This window comes from Protopterus annectens, chromosome 10.part0, assembly GCF_019279795.1.
Source record: "Protopterus annectens isolate FY-2018-M chromosome 10.part0, PAN1.0, whole genome shotgun sequence".
Lineage (NCBI taxonomy): Eukaryota > Metazoa > Chordata > Ceratodontiformes > Protopteridae > Protopterus > Protopterus annectens.
The window spans coordinates 866,875,419-866,899,109 of record NC_056744.1 but is presented as its reverse complement, the minus strand read 5'-3'; the positions used below and the strand labels follow the sequence as shown (position 1 = coordinate 866,899,109).

The 23,691-nt window shown below is 39.4% G+C and overlaps 1 protein-coding gene across 1 annotated transcript in view; it reads right to left on the bottom strand.

The window, feature by feature from the left end:
- The window catches only part of LOC122814217 (bromodomain testis-specific protein-like), a 968,108-nt gene that overhangs the window by 79,051 nt on the left and 865,366 nt on the right, over positions 1-23,691 (bottom strand). Inside the window, exon 8 of the mRNA XM_044086818.1 lies at positions 11,631-11,814. Within this exon, the coding sequence (XP_043942753.1) occupies positions 11,631-11,814 (184 nt within the window). The remainder of the gene's footprint in view (positions 1-11,630; positions 11,815-23,691) is intronic.

Below are 23,691 nucleotides of genomic sequence, written 5' to 3'. Positions count from 1 at the left end.
CCAGTACACTATCAGAACACAAACATTTTTTTTTTATATCTAAATATTTATTTAAATATTTATAGCAAAACAGCAAAAGCACACTATCTAATATGACTAAATATAAAGGGATAGGGAAATCAAGTTGACAGAGCCCTGTTCAACTATAGTAATGAAGCACAGAAGTGCCTAAACGAAAAAAGGGGCAAGGCCCAAGAGCAACTGCTCCAATAACACCAACACAGCAAAAATCCACACAACAGGGACACAGCCCTAAAAAAAATAACAGGAACAGACTAACTGTAATAAGAATACTAACTCTACATAAAACTATTTGTACTATTTGTCAAAAGACAGAAAAAATAATTATACTGGCCCGAGCTCTCTGAAGAACTTGTGATCCGTTGCAGTGGCAAACTAGATCTGGGGTTAAACAGAGAGCATCATGGGATAGGGACTGTGCCTCGAGCTACTCAGAGATCTTGAGCTTAGAAAGCGATCGGCTCCGTACCCACGTGTAAGAACAAACGGCAAGATCGAACAACTTCACATTAAAAGTCTAAACCAACTTTACTAGAAGTAGCAGAGGTGATAACAGAGATAAAACAACTGGAATTGGGATCTTGAGAAAAGGGCACGAGCAAATTACAGAGGAAAAAATGGGAAGTGTGGGATCAATACATGCAGAGGAGGAATGAAGTTGAAAAAGTGGTAGGAACTGAATGAGCTATATAATGGATGACTGACAATGACTGGATATAAGTGATGTATAATGTTTGCAGCTACAGTTGTGTCAGCATGGTTTGTAATGTATGTTTGCAACTGAGATTGTCGGTATGGTTTATTTTCATTTATATAAATGTAAGATTGCTGATCTTATACATTATAATTTAACAAAGGTGTTGCTTGTTTAAAAAAAATCCTTGAAAGCCTCAGAGGATCTTATTCTTCAGAGGCAGCAAAGTCCAGACTTATGTTTCAGCCAGCTTAGCTTGAATAGCCTGAGAGTTTGGGTGGATGGAAAGTGCCCTGAAGTTTTGGAAGCTGGCTGGTTGTTATATCCTTGGCAGAACGTAACCATATATCTAAGGCTACTGCAGCAGTGATCAATATGATGAATATCTAAAATTAAATACCACTGTGCTAACAAGGTTTAAATTTAAGTGTTATCATTTCAGTTGTTTTCAAATTAAGGCCTCCTTGTTAATAACTTTAATCTCTCTTACAATTTGTTTAATAAATTCTAACTTCATTCTTTTAAATGAGTTTTACTATTACAGTAGCTTCAAATGGGCATATTTCTTTTATCATATGACTTCTTACCAGATTTATTTAAGATGCTTTTTAATGTCTATAATCAGTACTGAAAAAGTCTTGGTTTTAATGGTTGGAGATTAAAGGTTTCAACTTTAATAAATTTCATTGAGATTCAGCCATGGAGTGGTGCTTTTTTCTTTAAATTTCAGTAGATGATATTTTTGGACTGCTCCATTTCCTTTATCTGTCATCAGTGCTATGAAACTGACCAGTGACAAATTATTCTACAAGACAGACAATCGATGCTTCACTTCCCTTACAATTCGTTGAGACTCAACTAGTTAGAGCTTCAACAAGATAAAGTAGGACAACTGAAGTTTCAAAAATACATATCCATATCTATCAATCTCTCTCTCTCTTTTCTGGGGACGTTTCTGTAGATTGGTTATTAACAGCCTCATCTACCTCTAAGCTTGCATGTTTAATTCTTCCATAAACATTCCCATTTCTACCTTTTCTTGATTTCCATATTTCTCTGCCTTCTACAGACTTTCATAAAATTTTGAAATATTTCTAGTACTTTTATAGGTTCTCTTGTTATCTTCCTTGTTACAGCTCCTTGAGATTTGCAACAACTCCTTCTATTTCCTGTTGCCTGAGTTGTTGTGTGAAAAGTTTTTGTGCTCTGGTGTTATCATCAAGAAGAAAAAACAGTTGCGTAACAACACACTTTCTAAACTCATGCATATTATCAAGGTAGTCCCTTATTTTATGCTAGTATTCTGCAATTGGTCCTCTTCTTCTTTGAGATTCCTCCTATTCTTTAACCTTTGTTAGTCACTATAAATATAATAATTCTTATTACTTTTTAACCATATCTCTCTCTCTCTCTTTCATTTTCACCCTATTTTAAACTCCATTTTAATTTTATCCCACTCCCTAGCTATACTTTCATATGAACGTTCTGTCTTCTTTAATAATGCCTGAATCATTTCCACTACCCATTCCTTAAATTCCTCTCTTTTCAAAAGGTAGGTGGGAAGGCACTAGTGTCTCATTTTTATTTCATTACCCTGCTGTTTTATTTTAGTTATTTTGGTGCAATCTCAAATATTTATTGGATGTGTATCAAAACTTTCAATTAAATGCACATGTTCCTGTGAAATATATGTTCTATCTAGTCTAGACCAGTTTCTATATCTTGGAAAATATGTACATTCACTATGAACTCCTACTACTGAACTCACATCTTCCATGCCAATTATTTTCATATATTTCTTCAAAAATCTACCTTTTTTGTTATCCTTTCCCTTCTGGGGCCCCATATACACCTTCATTGCTGGAAATCAAATTTGAGACCCCACTTGTAATATTCCCTGCTAAAAGCTGATTATTTCAACCAGAATTTTCTTAAGCTCTATTATAGCAATTTTAGGTAGAATATAAATACATGCCAGTATAATGCTTCTCCCCTGCCAGTAGTCCCTTAGCACTACAAATCTACCATTATCATCTTTTTTATCCTATTCTATCACTACTGGAGCTCCTCCTGCAATTAAATAAGTACTTCCCTTTTCCTTTGTCCTAGGTATTCAGCTGAATAACTGTCCTGAATACCTTTATCAAATTCACATGTTCTGTTCTTTCCAAATGTTTCCTGTACCATAGCTACATTTTAACATAGTTCACTACGCTTTCTTTTTTGTATATATCTGACCAGACTTTTCTTTTTTATATACTGCAGTGCCTACATTTCTTAAAACTGAAGAAAGAGAAAGAAAGGAGGGTAAAAAAAAAAAAAAAACAGGGGCACCTGTTTAATTTAGTATCTCCATTACACTCAGAAATAACTGAGAAAACTTTACTTTATAGCATGCAGATTATATCCTGCATTATAAAAACACTATTAAGAAAAATATTCTGTTTTACTTATAATTAACTCCTTACTTCCTCTTTCCCTCCCCTACATGTTTTTTCTATAAATTAATGACACAAAGTAAGACATATGGTTTAAAGTCCCCTACTAGTTCAACAAAGTCAAAAAAGTCCAATATTTCCAGGCATTTTTGTTCTGTCATGTTTCAAAAATATAATTAATGCTTTGTAATCTCACATTTATTTGTCAATTTCCTAGTTGCTAATTTTATTCCTGTTGATCTCCATCTCCTAAATCAAGTCACTGCTTCATTTCCACATACTCCTGGTTCCTCTAATCAACTCTTTTTTTCTCCAAACACCTTTATTGAATTAGCACTTGTGACATAGGCACATTTTCATTCATATATAAAAGTAATCAAACTATATTAACATAACAAATATTATACTTCACATATATTGTTATATATCATACAACCTAAGCAACATTACATGAATGATTCAGTTCCTGCTTTTTTTAAAACAAGAAACATCTTTATTAAACCATCACCTACTACACAGGCAATCATACATTTATATAAATAAAAACAAGCCACACTAACACAATCCTAGTTGCAAGCATTTTAAATAAAAAAACATACTGACATTCCCAGTTGCAAACATTATGCATCACTTTTCTTTTTCAGTCAAGCATTACATATCTCATTTAAGTCCTGCCACCTTTTGAACCTCAGTCATCCTTTGTATGTATTGTTCCCATAATTCACATCTTTCCTACATAGTTTGCTCCTAACCTTTTTCTAAAGATCTCAGTTCCAGTTGTTTTACCTCTGTTACTGTACTTACTACTTTTGTATAGCTGGTTTAGATTTTGATTTGCATTTTCTAGTAAATGCTTTTTTGGCAGCTACCATTATTAGACACAGCAAGGCTTTACCATGTATAGGCAATTCTGATTCTATATCAGAGCTCAGAAAAATCATCTCCCTCATTAGACCAATCTGCCCACCCAGCATCTCTGAGAGTGCATTCAGAAGGGAATCCTTAAAGTCCACCAACTCACTGCACTCCCAGAAAATATGTTCCCGATTGCCTCTTTCTTCCCATCATACCTCCAACATTTGCTGTCTGCCTGAGGAAAAAGTCTACTTGGGGTATAAAAATATAATATCTATGCAAACATCTCCAGGCAAAAATCCTACATCTTCTAGATTTTGTTGCATATTTGGGAGACATACATATATATCCTCCCATTGTTTCTTTGTGAACTGTTTATCCATTCTCTTTTTCCTGTCCTTTCTAACCTCCTTTGATTCTTATTGTTGTTATGAAATATTTTATATGCTCTACTAATTACTCCTTTTTTAATGTCAGTTTCTGTTCTAGATTCTACTAAAAATTCTACCAGTGCTGGTCTTTCATTTGGGATCCCCTATTTCTTTCTCTTTGCCTGTACTCTGATATCAGTTCCTGATAGGGAAGGCAATCACTAACCTGCAGTCCAAATAAATTCTTGGCACATTCTCATTCTATCATCTTTCCCTCTTTAGTTATTTGCTCCCAATACCTTGGTTCCTTTGCCAGTTTTCTTCAGTAAATTCCAACCCCCTCTTGCCTATTGTCTGTATCCCTGTTTGCAGTCATCCCTACTGGCAGAATCTCCTTTCTCCATTCCCGTGTCGGCTTAGTTCTCAGAATACTTTCTGGTACTTTATGGATACAATATTCTGTCCGATTATTGTTATTCTCCGTAAAAGCCTGCATCCAGAATCCCAGTCTCACCTTGTTTCTTGAGCTTCCCCCCATTTCATCATCCCTTTCCATTTTGAAGAATAGTTTTCTGCTTATGCTATGTATATGAATCTTAACTGTGTAGCGTTGAAATACCCCTTCAAATTAGGTACTCCCAATCCACCCTGTTCTACTGGTAGAATCAGGTTATTCCACTTGATTCTTGCCGTCTTCCCCTTCAAGACAAAGTCTTTCAGCTCTTTATTAATTGCTATCCACAACTTCTCATTTGGATGATAAAAATATGCCTGACCTGTGCATAACACTAAAGGGACTAAAAATAGTTTAACTTTTTGTATCTTACTATCTATACTTCCATTTTCTCAGTTTTTATATTATCTTTTGTTTAGTCTCTTCCCACATATCCTTAGCTGCCACGCCAGAATCATATTTAATCCATACTCCTAAATACTTCATTTTATCATGTCCACATAAATATGGATATTCCTGAACCAATTCGTGTGTGGGTACATAATTTACCACTATTGCCTTTGTTTTAGTTTCATTAATTTTGTATCCCACAAGATCTGAAACTGTCTCAAAATGTTCCACAACACTGTAATGTCTCTTTCTGGTTTTGTCAGGTATAAAATATCATTTGCAAATAAAGCCATTTTTTTTCTTGACTACCATACCAATTATATCCTTGAATTTCTGAGTCCTTTACTTTCTTTGACAATGATTCTAAATATAATGCAAATAATTAAGGGGAAAGAGAACACCTCTGCCTGGTTCCTCTGCTCATGCAAAAATTATCAGAGAGGATCCGGTTCTTCAAGTCAACTCATACTTTTTTCTGTCAAGCATTTTCCATTGAAACAGTGGAAAACATTTCACTGGCATGATCTCTCTGTGAATTTTACCACCAGAAGAACAAGAAACAGAACCTCCTCCTGTTTCATAACTCACTTTTTATTAAACAAACTTTTGTATTTCCTCCTCAGCATGCTCTGCATCAAAAAATGATTTTGCCCCTCCAGGAAAGAATATTCTGAAAATATTTATAGGCTGAGGATCTAGGAGTAAGATTAATTTGAATAAACATTCTTTGGATCATCTGGTTTTGTGGTATTTTGTGAAGTAATATTCTGAACCTCGCTAGGTACAGCAGCTTGAATCTCATGCCCACTTCTTGACATTCCCTGATTAGCAGAATAAATTAATTCCTCTTCTGCCTGGAGTAAAGTGAGTAATCTTTTTCCACAACCACTCTGTCTCCCATTTTTAGTAATTGGCCCTTCTGCCACAGTTTTGTTAAAATCAATTCCTTCTGCTGGTAGGATTGCATCTTTACTATTAAAGGTCTAGGTTGCTTTCTCATGGCCAGGTTTGGAGCATACACACAATGTGTGTGCCCTTTCAATTAACTAGTGTGGAATACCAGTCCAGTTGCTGATTTGTGCTTTCATAAAAATTAGTACAGTCTGTTCCTTTCAGCTTCTCTAGTACATCAGAAAATCTCAGGTATTCCCTACATGCTCTATCCTCTAATTCTATTATTTTTTTAAACATCTCTTCTTGAGCAGTCTCATATTCAGTCAGCCTTTTCTTCATTTCAACCTCTGATTTTTGCAGTTTTATCTCCTCACCTGAGTATCTTTTTAAAGCTTCCTCCATTTTTTCCAGTCTTTTGTGATTTGAGTTGATATACTCCTTCAGGATTTTGTTTATTTTAGTCAGCTCCAAGTACTTTTAACTTATTTTTGCCTCTAGGTTACTGGAAGTCGTGTCTTGCACCAAAGCTGGAGCTTGACTGCCTTTTATAGCCGTAGAATTCTTCTCAGTCAGTATTTTTTCCCTCACCTCTTGTGATTGATTTTCTTTCAGGTTTTCTGAATGCCTTTTTGCTGGCATTCAGGCAGTGCACTTAGTAGCCAGTTACTAAAATTTACCCAAAAAATACGAGTTTACTGACACTCACTTCTGAGTTTCTGTTTTCAAACTGGGAGAGCTGAAATTAAGCTGTTACAGGTGTGGAATCCACACAATGTCCAACTGCATTTACGTCCATACTGTACAAGCAGAGGTAAACTTGCTTGGATGTTGTGCAAATAGACATTAAGCAAAGCACAACAGAAAGTATACACTGTTCGTTTAATCTCCACACCCTTAATGCTCTATGGGACAGAACCTATCCCGGATGTGAAGCGGTGCATACCTGTACTCAATGTGTCGCAATCTTGGAAGTCAGGGACATTATGTCTTAATACAAAAATCCAACTTTATACAGCCATCATGACAGGTCTTGCTCTCAGTTCACATTCTAGAGAATAATGCGACATAGAGCTGTCATCCTAAAGAAGGAATGAGCTCAATGGGTGGGTTAAGAGTGATGAGCTATATGGTCAGCAGAGGGACTGGACCAATAATATAGCTAGCTAGTGGGCTAAATAAATACATCTGAAAACTATAATGAAAATAAACTAAGTCACCCATAACACCTTTCTGATGGATGATTTCAACTATCCACATATAAACTGGTAAATACACCAAGAGATTCCTGGGCTTTGTAAATGTTAATACATGACCAAACTGTCTCCCCCTCCCTACCAAAGCTATTAATCATTTTTAACAAATTTATTAAATTACCACTTAAGACATAGGCACACATACATTACTGGAAAAGAAAACAAACCATACCGACATTTTTTTCATTTAGATACATTATACATTACGTACATGTTTTCTTTCTTTATAACAACTATCATTCAGTCCACCATTACATAAATTGCTCAATTCCTGCCTTCCATTAAACCTCATTCTTCCTCCTGAACAAGCAGTTGTTCCCACAAGTTCTAATTCTATATAATTTGCCCCTTCCCTTTTGTAAAGATCCCACTTTATTTCATCTATTTTTAGAAAATTCTGTACTTCAAATACAGTTGGTTTAGATCTTGATTTTCATTTTCCAGTGATTTCTTTTTGGCAGACAACAGAATTAAACTTAATCATAGAAATGTATTAGGCTAATGGTCCCAGGGCCCTAACAAGCCTAGCCAAGTTCTGCTTACTATGTCTAGGCAATTCAGATCCTGTGTTCCATATCAAAAGAATAATATAATTCAATGTTCCTTCCTTTTTGTCTATACCTGTAAGGCCATTTACATGCCAAGATAATATGGACAAAGTAGCCATTACAATAAAAGCTACTGTTCCCACCTATTATACACAACATATTTTGAATGTGTACTTACAACTTTTCTCTTACATGCACACACTGTCTGTCAGACTGATCTTTTGAGAGAGTTTTTTTTTCTTCTTATCTCCATTTGAACTTGTGTCACAATTTTCAAGATGTTTTGCTTTAATGAAATCCCTCAAACAAATAATTAAATACATTTTCAGATCATTATCATCATCATCCCCTATTAACTTAGAACAAACATACAAATCTATATACATGTTCAACACATGAAGTTTAACCCTCCTGACAGGAACAATTTCCCCAAACTGACAACTGCACCTGATCTAAAATTAAGGTTACTCATGATAAAGTGCATAGTACAGTTTATCTTCCCATTTATACTGATTGTTGTTCTCTTTCTACCTCTATTATCCTCCTACATGTGAAAAACAACTTACAGGCAGAAAATCTCAGTTTTTTGTGTACTCTGCCTTCTAACTGTACTACTTTTTTTTGTTTCCAGCAATTTTTGAGAAGTCTCATACACAGCCAGCCCTTTCTGCATTTCAGCCTCTGAATTTTAGTTTTATTTGTTCATCTGAATAGCTTCTTCTATGTTATCCACCCTTTTTGTTTGAGTTGCTGCATTCCTTCAATGTTTCCTTTATTTTAATCACTTCTGAGTATATTTGATTTATTTTTTTTCTCTAAATTACTAGAAGCCACCTTTTGTACTAAAGCTGAAGCTTAACGACTACAGAATTATTCCTAGCCAGTGTTTTCTCTTCACCTTTTCAGATTGATTTTCTTTCAGATTCTCTAAATTTCTTCTTTGCTGGTATTCAGACAATGAATATATACTCAGGAACAACACCAAAATGAGAAAAGTAGCAAACACGACAATCCAGTAACCAACAGGTAGATTTTAATGTTTTCTCTCTAGCGCCTCGGCATGAAATGCCTTCAATGGAGTAAAATCTACTAAGCAAAAAAACACACCTTATATACTATAAAAACACTATCAAACACTTCAATTAAATACAATTAAACAATTAAATAATTATTAACACATAATAATAAAACTTTCCAGTTGCAAGACATATTAATGCAAGCAGGGGTCAGGGTACCACACTTTAAAATCAAAAGGGATTCCTTGTATAAAAGTTTCTTCTTAACATCAATAAATCTGCCATAATTTTCTATTTTTTCTAAAATGGTACCCTGTAAACCAGTAGGATCACTACTATGAAATTCTAAAAAATGTTGTGCTAAAGGGCTTTCAATTTTCTGATGTCTCCGATATGCTCCTGCAAATGGAGCTTAAAAGTTATTTTACTTTCTCCCACATAGAACTTATTACAGGGACATTGCAGAGCATACAATACACATTCTGTGTTACAACTATAGTTTCCCCAATACATCAAATTTCTGACCATTTATGCATTTAAAAGTTTGAACTACATGCTTACATGAAATGCATTTTCCACATGGTTGTGTGAGTGAATGAATATATACTAGCCAATAAGTGACTTCAAACTGACAATTTCACAGGCCCTTTTTTTCTCAGTTTTTCTTTTCAAAGTGGAAGAGCAGTTAATCTGTTTGATCTTGTCTTCACAAGCATGTCACCTAATTGCACCATCACTCTTGTTACCCCATCCCTGCTCAAATCTGACCATCTTCTATGATCTTCTTTATAAAAACCTGCTCTGTGACCCATAACTCTGGTACATATGGGAATTTACTATTTCTTGATCTTAAAAATAATGAGAAATTTTACAGTTCCCCACAAAACCTTGTAACGAATGCTGGTGCATGTTGCTCTGAATTTTATTCTCTCTTGCGTGGATACATTGAGTAATTTGTACTCATCTGGTGAACACACAATGGCAAATTTTAGAATTAAACCCATATGGTGGAACTAGCACATCAACTGACTTCAATAAAAAGAAAAAGTTTCTAGTCATCACTAAAAGATGCCTACTTCATCCTTATAAAGGGGATTTAAAACTGTTAAACAAGTCTCTCAAACCTTCTGTTGGGATAAGTACGGCTAACTATGAACTTAGGAATGCAGCTAATTCAAAAGACAATCATAAGGCCTTCTTCAGATATATTAAGAAGCTTATAAGTAAATAACTCTGTAGTGAACTTGCGTCTAATGATACCTCCCTTCTCTAACTCTAATGACATTGCTAACATTCTTGAGAAAAATTAGCTTGCAACTTCGCTGCACCCACCCTTTTCTTTGTCCCTTCCATTCCTTCCCACACTTTCCCTCCTAAGATTAATTTGGATCAAATCCTTTTGGCACTTTACAAAACTAAAAACATTACTTTCATGGGTCCTAAATACAATCCCAGATGCCTTCTGAGAAGCACAAAGCCCCACCTAGTAAAACCTCTCCATCATCTTTTCAACCTGGGTTTCTCTACTGGTTATGTCTACAAGGTGTGGAGAAGGGCAATTGTGGTGCTCTTGCATTAAACTGTCCCCTTTACTGACCCTGAGAATTACAGGCCTATTTGTCTCACCAGTTACTATTTCCAAGGTTATGGAATGCATTACAGCTGTTCTAATAAACAATGATTACAGGTGACTTTATATCCCTGGATATATACCATTTCAGCTTTGCTTAAAGCAAATCATGCCTGTTAACCTGGGTGAGTTCTTTAAAAGGGTTACTGAGGCATATAGTTCACACTGCTGATCTGGACCTTGACAAGACACATGATGCTATTCCCCATACTGGGAATTACTGACAGACTCTCCTAACTCAACATTAACCCACACATAGTTCAGTGATTGGTAATTTGTTTTTAACAGAATCTATACTGTTAAGGTTGAAGGTATTTGTTCTAGAATGAAAAATGTTACTATTAGTGCCCCACGGGGATCTCCTCCAGGTCCCCCTCTTTAGTATATCTCTCTGTCAACTAGAAGCCGATATCCAAGGGACTATGGATAGACAAGTTTACTGTTGATTGCAAACTGGGGTCGTTTTTCAAAATACATTCTGATACTCAACTTCTCTGGTATAGATATGTTGATTTCACAGCAGCAAAGACAAAATACTGTCTGATGACATTGGTGTAAATGGCATCAAAAAGGGTAAGGCATTAAGATGGAGAAATGTTTTTCTTTACTGAACTTCATAATGACACAACTTGCAAATCTTTATAGGTGTGAGTTACAATAATGGATGTCTGGAAGCTCAGGCAGAGATAACCACCCTTTCATGTCAATAGTCCATTACTAACAAAGAATGGGATGGCTCATGTTTTGGTGAAAACTGCTTGTAAATCTGCAGACGAAGCAGCAAAATGTTGAAACAAAATAATATTCTGAAATATAATTTCATTTGTGCACTCATTTTAATTATGACAATAAATCAACTTTTCCACAGCATTCCAAGATATTATATGGCACTTATAAAAATAATTCAAGTACTCAGAGATGTAACCTCAAGTCCACAAAGAAAACATTTAAGGAGGGTTATTTTACTTGTAGCAAGTCTACCTCTTTACCTCTTGATTAAAGTGCTACTTACACACATTTTATTTTACATACTGATGCTCCAGTTCAACAACATTAAAATACTCACTGCTTCTCTCCTTCTCCTCTCTTGTTCTCTCTTTCTTGCAAGCTGACGCTCCTGATCATTTGATAATGGTGTGCTGCTCTCTGTTTCTTGTTGCTTCTTCTCATTTTCAAGCTTTTCTTGTCGTTGAGCTATCTCTTCCTTTGTCATCTGATTTAACTCCAAAGCATTTTCATTTTCTTTTTTCCTTTAAAAAAGGATATCTGATTAGTTATAACTGAAAAATGCAATATAAAAACAAACCGCATGTATTCATCTCTAAACTTATCCTTAACAGTATCAAACTTTCTTCTTCAGATTCATGTAATTTGAACAGACAGCAAAATGTAACTAAAACATTTGTGGGAGGCACTCACCATAGCTGAAGACAAATTCCAAGATATCCTGGACAAGAGTAATACATACAAGCACAACATAAAGGACAAGAAAATTCAGAAAATAAAGAAAGACCTAAATGACAACCAAATCCCAAACACCAAAAAAATATAGAAACCAACTGCAACATCATCACTCAACAACCAACCCTTAGAAAAGAAGAAGAAGAAATTCATGGACCCCAAGAAATTGCCAAAAGACTCACAAAATCAACAGAATAATGAGGGATGATTCCTCTTCAACTACGGATCCAGTGCAGACCAATGAACATACCACTCAAAACCAAGTTTGTGAGACATGCCTGAAGTCACTGAGACTGGACCCAGATTTACTCATCAACCTACCCCCAACAACAGCACCAACAACTTCCAACAAAGAGAACCAAATAACAATGGTGAACCCAGCATCAACAGGAAGGACACCTCAGAGAACCCCCTTAACCATACCATGCAAAATACCATTGCCTTTCCAGGATAAACAGATCACCACAAGGCAACTCAAACAAAACATGGCATGGGAAGAGCAACCTCAAACACCTCTGTCAACCGCTGACACATCCAACAGGCAAGGTGGAGGAACTGAGAAGGCAACTGCAATTAAACACAATTGGCACAACTCCACCAAATCTCTCAATGAAGCAGAGTAAGTAGTACTAAAAAAAGGGCCCCACTTTTGTACTAGAACAAAGGAGCAACCTGGTCCACACCATCACTGACCTCAAATTATTCACCTGCAAACTCAACCTGAAAGTGCTCTTCCATGACAAAGAACTGTCTGACAATAATCCAGAAAAACATGGTTCTCCAACAAAAATGAAAGAAACCCTGCAACTTCTGCCCCTTCTCACACCCTGTCATTAGTGCTTTTGAAAATAGATTTAAAGATGACACCTGCAAGATCCTACAAAAAACATTGAGAAAGAAGTACTATAACCTAAACTGCAACAAACTCATTCTTCCTCAAGAATCTAAGCAAGGACGAAATGCATATAATTATGAAAGCTGACAAAGGAGGTGGCATGCTGGTCATGAATGCATCCAACTACAGTATGAATATCTTGGAAATGCTCAACAATGTCGCCTACTATGACCCAAGCAACATCAGTAGGATAAAGACAGCCTATGAAGAAATCATCATTAAAATCATCAACCTCAACGAAGAAAAATTAGGCAACAACCTTCTGGAATTCCTTAGAGTAACCCACCCTAGGCTGCCTAGTTTTTTTTTGGAATCCCCAAAGCACATAAAAATATAACTGACCCCTCTTACAGACTGTTCACTGCAAGCAATGGCTCCATAACCAAACCAATCTCTATTTACCTAGAAGTGCAAATTAAGCCATTAGCAGAGAACAGAACAACAAATCCTTTATTCGCGACACCACTGACTTCCTCAGAAAAATAAAAAATACCACGGTCTAGGAGGATTCCTGCCTGGTCACGATAGATGTAGAAGCTCTATATACAGTCTTACCTCATGATTACTGTATTAAAGCAGTCATCTAAGCATACCAAAAGGAATGACAAACCCTACCAGAAGATAAAGAAGCCATCAGCTGTCTACTGAGGTCACTACTCAACAACAACTTATTTCGTTTTAAGTATAACTACTTCCAGCAGACCACAGGCATAGCCTTGGAGGCAGCCTTGGCCAATACATCCCTTCAGCAAATGTGAAGAAAACGTTATCTACACCTCCCATTTCTACACATCCATGAGATGTTACCTCAGGTTTACTGACAATATCTTTATCTTCTGGAAAATAACCTGCACTTGGAACAATTTTTTGATCACATCAACTCCTTAACCAACTGTCTCAGATTCAGAACCAAATTTAGTAAAAATTCAGAACACTTTTTGGACCGCCACATCAGTGAACTCCCTGGCTCTGACATTCTGACCAACGATCTTTACTGAAAACTCACCACGGTAAACTTCCTACACAGAAACAGTATGCACCCTTTCATGACCAAAAGAAATATAATACAATCCCAAGGACTAAGGATAGCCAGAATCTCGAAAGAGCTGGAGGCATTTACAAAATCATCAAAAATCTGGAAAGAGACTCCCTAGCCAGAGGCTACACTAATTACATCCTCAGACAGAACGTAAAAAAAGTTCACAACAGCGGATCAACACCCAACACAGAAGACAACCCTGATGAACTCCACCTTGGATCCCGGGAACTACTGCCCCATCAGTCTGACGAGCCTGATCTGCAAGGCCATGGAACTTTTATACAAAGACACTGGCAACCTTCAAACACTGGACCCCACCCAGTTTGGGTTCATGAAGGGCCGATCTTGTCTCCTGAACCTGACTGACTTCTTCAAATCAGTCTCCAGAGCCGTGGACAAGGGTAAGGTGGTCCACACAGCCTATCTGGACCTCGCAAAGGCCTTTGACACCATCCCCCACTCTGGAATCATAGATAAACTTACTAAGCTGGGCATTAATCCCTACATCACTCGATGGGTTGCCAACTGGCTTACTGACAGAACCCACACTGTAAAAGTAGCTGACTCCAAATCCAGCTCCAGACAAGGGACAAGTGCAGTACCTCAGGGTTCAGTCCTGGGACCACTCTTGTTTGGCATCTACTTCTCTGAAGTACAGGCCAATACTAAGGAACTCTGGCTAACAAAGTTCGCAGATGACTGCAAACTGGGAGCCATTACTGAATCTCCAAATGATGTGGATTCTCTACAAAAGGGCCTTACAGAAACAGATGCTTGGTGCCGGAGCCATGGGCTCAAGCTCAATGCCAAGAAATGTATAGTTATCCCCTTTGGGAAAAAACATGTACCCTTGAATTACCACATATGTGGCAGTACACTAAACACCGAAAGTGTGATAACAGACATAGGGACACAAGAGGACTGTGGTCTCACCTTCAATAACCACATCGCCACAACAGTCAGGAAATCCTTCTATGTGGCACACCTCATCACTAAGGGCTTTTCCTCCAGAAAAAAGGAGGTCATTGTCCCACTGTACTCATCCCTCATTAGACCCATTATAGAATACAATTCCCTATTTGGTATGTACCTCTCAAGACACATGCAACAACTGGAAAGGCCGCAGAATTACCTCACTAAAAGAATCACAGGCCTAAAGCAGATGCCCTATGCTGACTGCCTTAAAAACTCCAGCTATACTCTGTCGCAAATTGTCAACTCAGAGGCGATCTCTGCTTAACATACAAGGCTATGTCAAACCCAGAGCTGTTGGACATGCTACACTTAAAGAAATCCCAATCCCTCAGACCCACACGCTCCAGGGATCTAAACCTTGTCATCACAATAAACAAAACATGCTGAAGGGATAGGTTCCTGACCCAGAGACTCCCCAAACTCTGGAATAGACTGCCCATACATGTCAAATAGAGTGCCTCTTTGGCCCTCTTCAAAAAGAACTTTGACAACTGGATGGGAGAAAGGAAATTCACCCCGGGGGTCACGTCAGTTGCCCTGCTAGAAAGGGGTCCAGGAAGTAAATACTGTGGTAAGAAATAGCCAAGGAATTGTTATGGCTAGGCTTGTATAGGCCCTAGGGCCGATAGCCTAGTACCAACCTATGAACAATGGAAAGACAACCAAAAAGGTTGCACCAGCAACTTTTTCAGTTGCCTATCCTGAACTTAAAAAAGCCATCACTAAGAATTGTGGCATCATTAGTAAAAACAACAGTCAACAAGATACTGCCTCTACTGCCAACCTTTACAATCTGGAAGAACAGTAGTATCCGTAACTTCATGGAGAGCCAATACAACCTACAAAACTCCACCTTTACAAACAGGCACCTACCCATGTAGTCCCCCAAACTGCAATTACTGTAAATATATGACTAGCAAATCCAATGTCACTGCCCCAACAACAAGGAGATATTCACTAACAAATTTTATGGTAACTCTAGCACCTATACTGTCATCTACAGAGCTCAATGCCACAAATGCCCAGCATTTAATATTGCTAAAACCACCAAGCTTAAGGCCATAATTACGCACCATTACACAAACATTTGACAGAACAGATCAATGAACTCTCTAGCAAACCATTCAAACAGCAGACCTTGACGTATACTTGTTACATCCCATAGACAATCAATTATGGTCAACTAGACAGAAACAGTTGCGTGACAGATTCATCTACAAGCAGGCAAACTACCAGGACTCAACTATATGTTTTCAATCAACTACATCCTTAGCCTCAGAAAGCTCAACCACCATATGTTCTACTAGGCATACTGAACATGGAACTTGGATGGCGGATTTTGCAAAAAAATTTGGACCGCGCCTTTTCATTACTTTGATATAGTAAGCATAAGCAGATCTCTTACCTACATAGGGCCATCGTGAAGGCACCCCCATAATAACCACAACAGACACCACAAAGGCTTGGGAATTCTATTAGTGGAATATGTGGAATTTTGGCAACATCCTGGCAACAATCAAGTTTGATTTATTTCATTTTAAGACCCACTGGTTTCCCAGACAATTCGGTTAGTTGATTTAATATGCATTTATATTTTGTTTCTTTACAGTTAAAATAATTCTTTGCACATTCTGGTGATTCTGGAAACCGTTATTTAATTACAAACTCCCAATATGATCCACTCCAGGTCCACTGGCAGGCCCTTTACAGGCAGCTCTGACAAAGTCGTTAGTGAAAGCACAGCAGAAACATCCACAACTCTAACTGGTATTATTGGCAAAATATTTCCTGTGTGCGCTAATACATTTTTATATCTCAGGGATCACCTTTGTTAAGAATAGAGCAACTTGATTATAATACATCCTGAGTTTAAAGGGTTGAAGAGAAAAGTTCTTCATAGGAGGTGGACCTCATGATGAAGCCCTGTAAACACCTGGCACTCCCTCTCCTTCCCCCCAAAGAGAACACACCCAGGGGTGGGCCAAACCAGAGAGACACCCCATTTGCCTGTATATAAATTTCTGTAAAACTCAGTAAACAAATCAGACTAATGCAGTGCTCATCTGCCTCAGCATCAATAAAGAACTTGATACGAAGAAACTGGCTCCTGAGATTTCTTAATTCCATTGCTTTTAACTTCTTCAGCCTCAAAGAGAACGGGTACAACTAGAACCGGAGACTCTACCCCGAGCAAACAAATTACTTCAGATGACCCACAGCGAAAGACTTAGGCATGTGATGGCCTGAAGCCAACTGCATCTCCCCTTGAGACCTCCAAAGTTAGGCTTAGACCACAGGGAATACAAGGCAAGTAAAAACTCACCGAGAAAGTATCCAGACCATTGATGATTTAACACTAACTACAGCTTTCCTAATGGTGTGTGTGTGGGACTTTGGAGTTTTTATGTGTATGTATGTGTGTGTGCGCGCCTCTTTCTACACACACACATATATATATATATATATATATATATATATATAGCTAGATATATACATAGATATCTATCTATATATATATATATATATATATATATATATATACACACACACACACACACACACACACACACATATACATTTATAATACAGTTGTGCAAGATCATATCAATAACAGTAGATGTCCTAATTCTCACTGTTGCAGTACTGTTTATATTTGGGATAGCCTGACCACCGATAGCCTAATGTCTGGCCAGCGCACCAAAGCCTTTACACCTTCTCCGCACCATACGTCACATGTATGTCCTACTCGCAAGGTGTAAAGTACACATATGACATGCAGATGCCTAATCCTCAGAACTGAAGTGCCCCAGGAGAATAATAGCAATGCCACAAAAACAACAAAGTACAGTTTTGTACCTACCATAAATGTAGATTTTCGAGTGCGCATACAGCTGCAGTCATCACACTTGGGTTATCCTGCCGTCAGGCGGGTCCTCGGTCGGCCGAATTCCAACGTCTAGGTCCGGCGTCGGTTGTCGTCGCTTCTTCCCTGACATCAGTGCGGCAGGGGTATAAAAGAGGCAGCCGACGCCATTTTCTTCAGTTTTTCTTGCCCCAGATGTCAGGTGCCCCCAGAAAGGAGGGCAAAACATGATGTCATGCAAACATACATAAGTAGATAAATCAAAACAGTAGTTGCAAGCAAATACACCATAAAGAAATACCCCCAAAAGGTTGTGTGTTAAAGTTGTTTGTCATAAGTCCTGTCCTAAGAGGGGATGGAGGGAGGGTAACCTGGACTGCAGCTGTATGCGCACTCGAACATCTACATTTATGGTAGGTACAAAACTGTACTATGTTCATCGTGCATACAGCTGCAGTCATCACACTTGGGTAGAATCCCAAAGCTAAGTAAGTGTGGCTGGTACTAAGCGGAATTAGGAGGGGCTAGAATGCCCTGCAGGACTGCTGTGGCAAAGCCCACTCTAGATTTTGAGTATAGTGGAAGGTGGTAGTGTTTGGAGAAAGTGGGCACTGAACTCCAAGTAGCTGCTTCCAAAATGTCCTTGGTAGGGACCCCCTGATGAAAGCTGCTGAGGTAGCTGTAGCCCTGGTGGAGTGGGATCTGATGTATACAGGCACTGATTTTCCATGAAATGAATAACAAAAGCGTATGCGGTGGGCTATCCATTTTGAAATAGTCTGTTTGGAAATAGCCTTTCCTTGAGCACCTGTAGCATAGGACACAAAGAGTTGCTCAGATTTTCTGAATGACTTTGTTCTGTCCAAGTAATAACGAGGTTGCCTGTGAATGTCCAAGGAATGTAGTAGCCTCTCTCCTTTGTTCTGTGGATTTGGATAAAAGGTAGGTAAATGAATAGACTGATTCAAAGCCACACTGGATACTACCTTTGGCATGAAGGTAGGGTTGGTTCGTAAGGAAACCCTGTCCTGATGGAAAATGATGAATGGTTGCACAGCCATGAGGGCCTGTAGCTCCGAAACCCTGCGTGCTGAGGTAATAGCCAGAAGGAAGGCTGTTTTCCATGACAAGTATTGTAGCTCTGCTGAAGAAGCCGGCTCAAAAGGAGGCAGTGTCAGCTTCTCCAGTACGAAGTTGAGGTCCCAAGCTGGAGCTGGTGGTTTCCGTGGCGGTTTTATATTTTTTGCCCCTCTGAGGAACTGCCTTAATAGAGGATGTGAGAATAAAGGAGGATCCGTATTGTATTGTGCTGAAATGGCTGAAGCGTGGATCTTGATGGAAGAGAAGGAGAGAGGCCACTGTTTAACATCTCAGTTAGGTACTGTAAAATCTGAGGTATATTTATTACCCAAGGATTCTGACCCTTTGCTTGATTCCAGGAACAAAATCGTTTCCATTTGGTGGAGTAGGTTTTTCTAGTAGAGGGTCTCCTGGCCTCCAAGAGAGGAGAGTTTGTTGGTAAACTAAGGTATTCTCCATGCAGCTAGATTTAGAGTTCCGAGCTGGCTGTGAAGGGTCTTGTAGTTGTGCTGGGGCAACAGAAGAGGAACTTGAGGAAGGATCCATGGTGGTGAGTGTGACAGGCTCTTTAGGAGAGGATACCAGTGCTGTCATGGCCAGTCTGGAGCAATGAGAATCATTTGTGGCCTCTCTGCTCTGGTTTTTAATAGGACTTTGGCCAGTAGAGGTAGAGGCGGGAAGGCATAGACTGTCAATGTTGTCCAATTGAAAGAGAGTGCATCCACTTTCCAGGCCTGTGGATGATAGGTCCTTGAGCAGAATTTTTCCAACTGGCAATTTCTGTGGGTAGCAAATAGATCTATGTCTGGCTGTCCCCATGCCTGAGTTATCTTTGAGAAGACTTGAGGATGCAACTTCCATTCATGTGGGTCTGTCATATTTCTGCTTAAGTTGTCTGCCAGTGTGTTTTCCTTCCCTGGCAGGAATTGTGCCTGTAGTTGAATTTGTAATTCCAGTGCTGTGTTCCACAGGGTCATGGCTCGCCTGCACAGGGGGTATGAATGCATTCCCCCCTGTTTGTTTATGTACCACATGACTGTGGTGTTGTCTGTCCTTATTAAAAGCTGGCCTGGATGCAGTAGGTCTTTGAAGGTCATAAGAGCATTTTGTACGGCTAGCATCTCCTTTTGGTTGATGTGTAGGTGCATCTCTTTTTGGGACCATTTTCCCTGAATACACTGACCTGCCATGTGTGCTCCTCAGGCGAGGTCTGAGGCGTCTGTTGTGATGATTTGAGTTGCTTGTGGTAAACAGAAAGGAAGACCTGTGTTTCTTTGGCATGCTTGAGCCCACCACAAAAATTCCTTTTGAAGGTATGAAATGAGTGGTATAATTGTTTCCAAGCTGTGGCTGTGCTGAGACCATAAGTTTTTTAGGTACCATTGTAGTTTCCTCATATGCAGCTTTGCAAATGGCATTAGTAGGATGCAAGATGCCATGAACCCCAGAGCCTGCAGGATTTTCCTTGTAGTTAGCCTGGTTAAAGTTGCCATTTTGTTGTAGTATTGAGACAGTTGCCCTTGTTTGTCTGGCATGAGGTAGGCCATCTGGGTTGTTGTATTTAAGCTGGCACCCAGGAAAATTATCTGATGAGAAGGTATTAGTTTTGATTTATTTTTGTTTACTGTGTACCCCAGGCAGTTTAACAGTTTTATTACAAATGCCAGATGTTGCAATAGAAGGTCCTTTCTGTCTGCTTGGATCAGGCAGTCGTCCAGATATGGGTAGATTTGGATTCCTCGTTGTCTGCAGAAGGCAATTACTGATGCCAGGCATTTCGTAAACACTCTGGGCGCAGTAGATAAGCCAAAGGGCAATGCAGAGAATTGGTAATGGGTTGAACCTGCAAGAAATCTGAGGTATCTTCTGCAATCTTGTCTGATAGGGACATGCAGGTATGCCTCCTTGAGGTCCAACGTTACCAGCCAAGACTCCTTGCCCAGCATGGGAAGAAGCTGCTGTAATGTGAGCATCTTGAATTTTGGTACCTCTAGATATGTGTTTAGAATAGATAGGTCTAAGATGGGTCTCCAATCTTTGTCCTTCCTTGGTACCAGAAATATCCTTGAATAAAAACCTTGACCTTGTTCTTTTGCAGGTACCTCTTGAATTGCTTTCATATCCATGAGAGCGGAAATTTGCCTTTGTGCCTCTGCCCATTGATTTTGTGGCAGGTTTGGCATGCCTCTCATTTTTGGAAGGGTGTGAAAGTGGAACCTGTAGCCTCTGTCTATAATATCCAGAATCCATTTGTCCTGTGTAACAATGTGCCAGTTTTTTGAAAATAAGGCCAGTTTTCCGCCCAAAGGTGCTGCCATTATATCTTTGTTTGGCAGGCATAGGGGAAAGTCATTGCATCTGTTTTCTAAATGACTGTGGCCTACCTTCTCCACCTCTGGGGGCTGTCTATCTCTGTAAGATCCTTGAGGTTGTCCTCTACCCCTTGGGCGTCTTTATCTGCCCCTTTGGGGTCTGTCCGTGGCTGGAAAGGACCAATTTTTTGAAGGCCAGTTTCTGCTGAAGCGTGGAGGCTGCACCTGCAAGAAATCTTTAACTGTTTGCATAGATTTTGCTTTTTCCTCCATTTTCTTTAGTACCTCCTCAGCTTTAGCACCGAACAATACATCTTTTTGTAGTGGTGCATCTAATAACTTTGCTTTGACATGATCTGGTAAGGTTTGCTCTTTGAGCCAAGCATGTCTACGTATGACAGACCCCGTGACAGCAGCTCTGCATGAGGCCTCTAAAGCATCAAAACCACACTGCAAGGTATGTTTCCCCACTTGTTCTGCTCCATGCAACAAATCCTGCAACTCTTTCAAGTCTGGCTGTTCTGTTTGTGTCATTTTGCCTGTCAGCTGAGATAGTAAGAACTGTTGGTATTTTAACATATGAAATTGACAGTTTAATGCCCTCATGGTTAAAGTGGCTGATGTATACACCTTTTTCCCCCACCTTTCTAATGCTCTAGAATCTCTCTCTGAAGGCAAAGGGTTTTTAGCAGTAGAGGCCTTAATCCCCTTGGGACCCTATGAAATTGTTTCTGGGTCAGCAGTATGGCTTTTATAAAGGAACTGGTGGGAATCAGGAACCCGGTAATATCTGTCTGGTTTAACAGGGGCTGGAGGTAATGAGTCTGGATTAAGACTGGCTTCTGTGTACACATCATCCAAAATATCTAAGACAGGAGGGATAGCCAGGGGCCTATGCTGGGGAAGTAGTAGAAATTCCCTGAGCCTTTTGTTGGAATCTGAGTAATCTTGGCCTTCCCAGTGGAAGTGCTCTCTCAGTGTATGCAGGGTTTCCCCAAAAGAGAAGTCCTCAGGGGGGAGACCGAGGGAATAGACTCCTCAGCATCAGAGTCTTCAAATGGGGAATAGGTGTAATCCTGGTCCTCAGAATGGTCTGAAGTAATAGAAGCCTGGTCTGAGGAAGGGTAGTCTTCCTCCAAACTGGGTCTTTTGTCTGAGGGGGGTTGAGAACCCCTGATGAGAGTAATCAAATCCTCAGCCATTTTAAGCATCTGTTTTTTAGGCATGGAGCCTTGAGAGGGGGTCTGAGGCCCTTGTTTTTTAATTTTCATTGCAGCTTTAGACTTAGTGAATGATTTAATAGAGGAGGTGGTAGGCCTGAAAACACCTTCAGAAATGGCAGGCCTCGCTAAAGTTTCGGTTTCCCCGCCAAGAGTGGCGTCGGTATCTGCAGTGGGAATGGAGACCGAGGATCCTGCGGCCTCGGGTACTGAAGTTGCCAGTAAAATAGTTTCATCGGTAGTCAGGGGCTGCGTAGGCACCTCGCTGAGAACCGGAGAACCGGTAGTCGGCCAAAGCATGATCTCAGTACTCGGTGCAGGCCTCGGATGTCTATTCTTATCTTTGCGTTTTTTGCCTAAAACTGGCGTCGGTGCATCTGACAACATGATATAATTAAATTTTTTGCCAAAATAATGAAGGGCGAACTCCGCCCGGCGCTTAATAGTGCGCTTGTTAAACCTAGCATAAAAACGGCAGGCCGAGACGTCGTGGTCTGGCCCTAAGCAAGGTATACAGTAAGAGTGAAAATCCTTATGCGGTATTTGCTTCCCACAAGAAATGCAATTATTAACTTTGTCTGACATCGGTCTGAGGCAAGAAAAGTTTCCCCAACGGGGTACTTAGCTTTAAAGAAGACTTCGGCTGAAATACTGTTCGTAAATCTCAGAAGCTGGCCAACCAGCACTTGCGAAATGCTTCTGCTTCAGGCACCGCGCGGCAAGAAAGACTGAAGAAAATGGCGTCGGCTGCCTCTTTTATACCCCTGCCGCACTGACGTTAGGGAAGAAGCGATGACAACCGACGCCGGACCTAGACTTTGGAATTCGGCCGATCGAGGACCCGCCTGATGGCAGGATAACCCAAGTGTGATGACTGCAGCTGTATGCACGATGAACATCATGCCCAAATAGGAAGGGAAACAGAAGGAGATAAGGGTGAAAGAAAAAAATCCTCACCCAGGAATAGGGCAAAAAACCACTCAGCCAGCAATAGGGCAACTGAAAAATAAAGGGGGCAGGAGGGAGGGACCGAATACTGCAACAGTGAGAAAGTAATACATCTACTATTATGATAAGATCTTATACTTCTATACTACATCCTTCCTTATTACTGCTGAAGTATTCTTTATACTTGGAAGAGTACAACAGCTACTGTAAAGTATGGGTGGAGGAAGCCAGATACAAGCCTTCAAAACCTACAAAGTGCAGCCCTGGCAAATCCTGCCCTAACACTGGAAATTGCATCCAACTTATATTTGGTAAAAGTGCGGACCAAAGACCA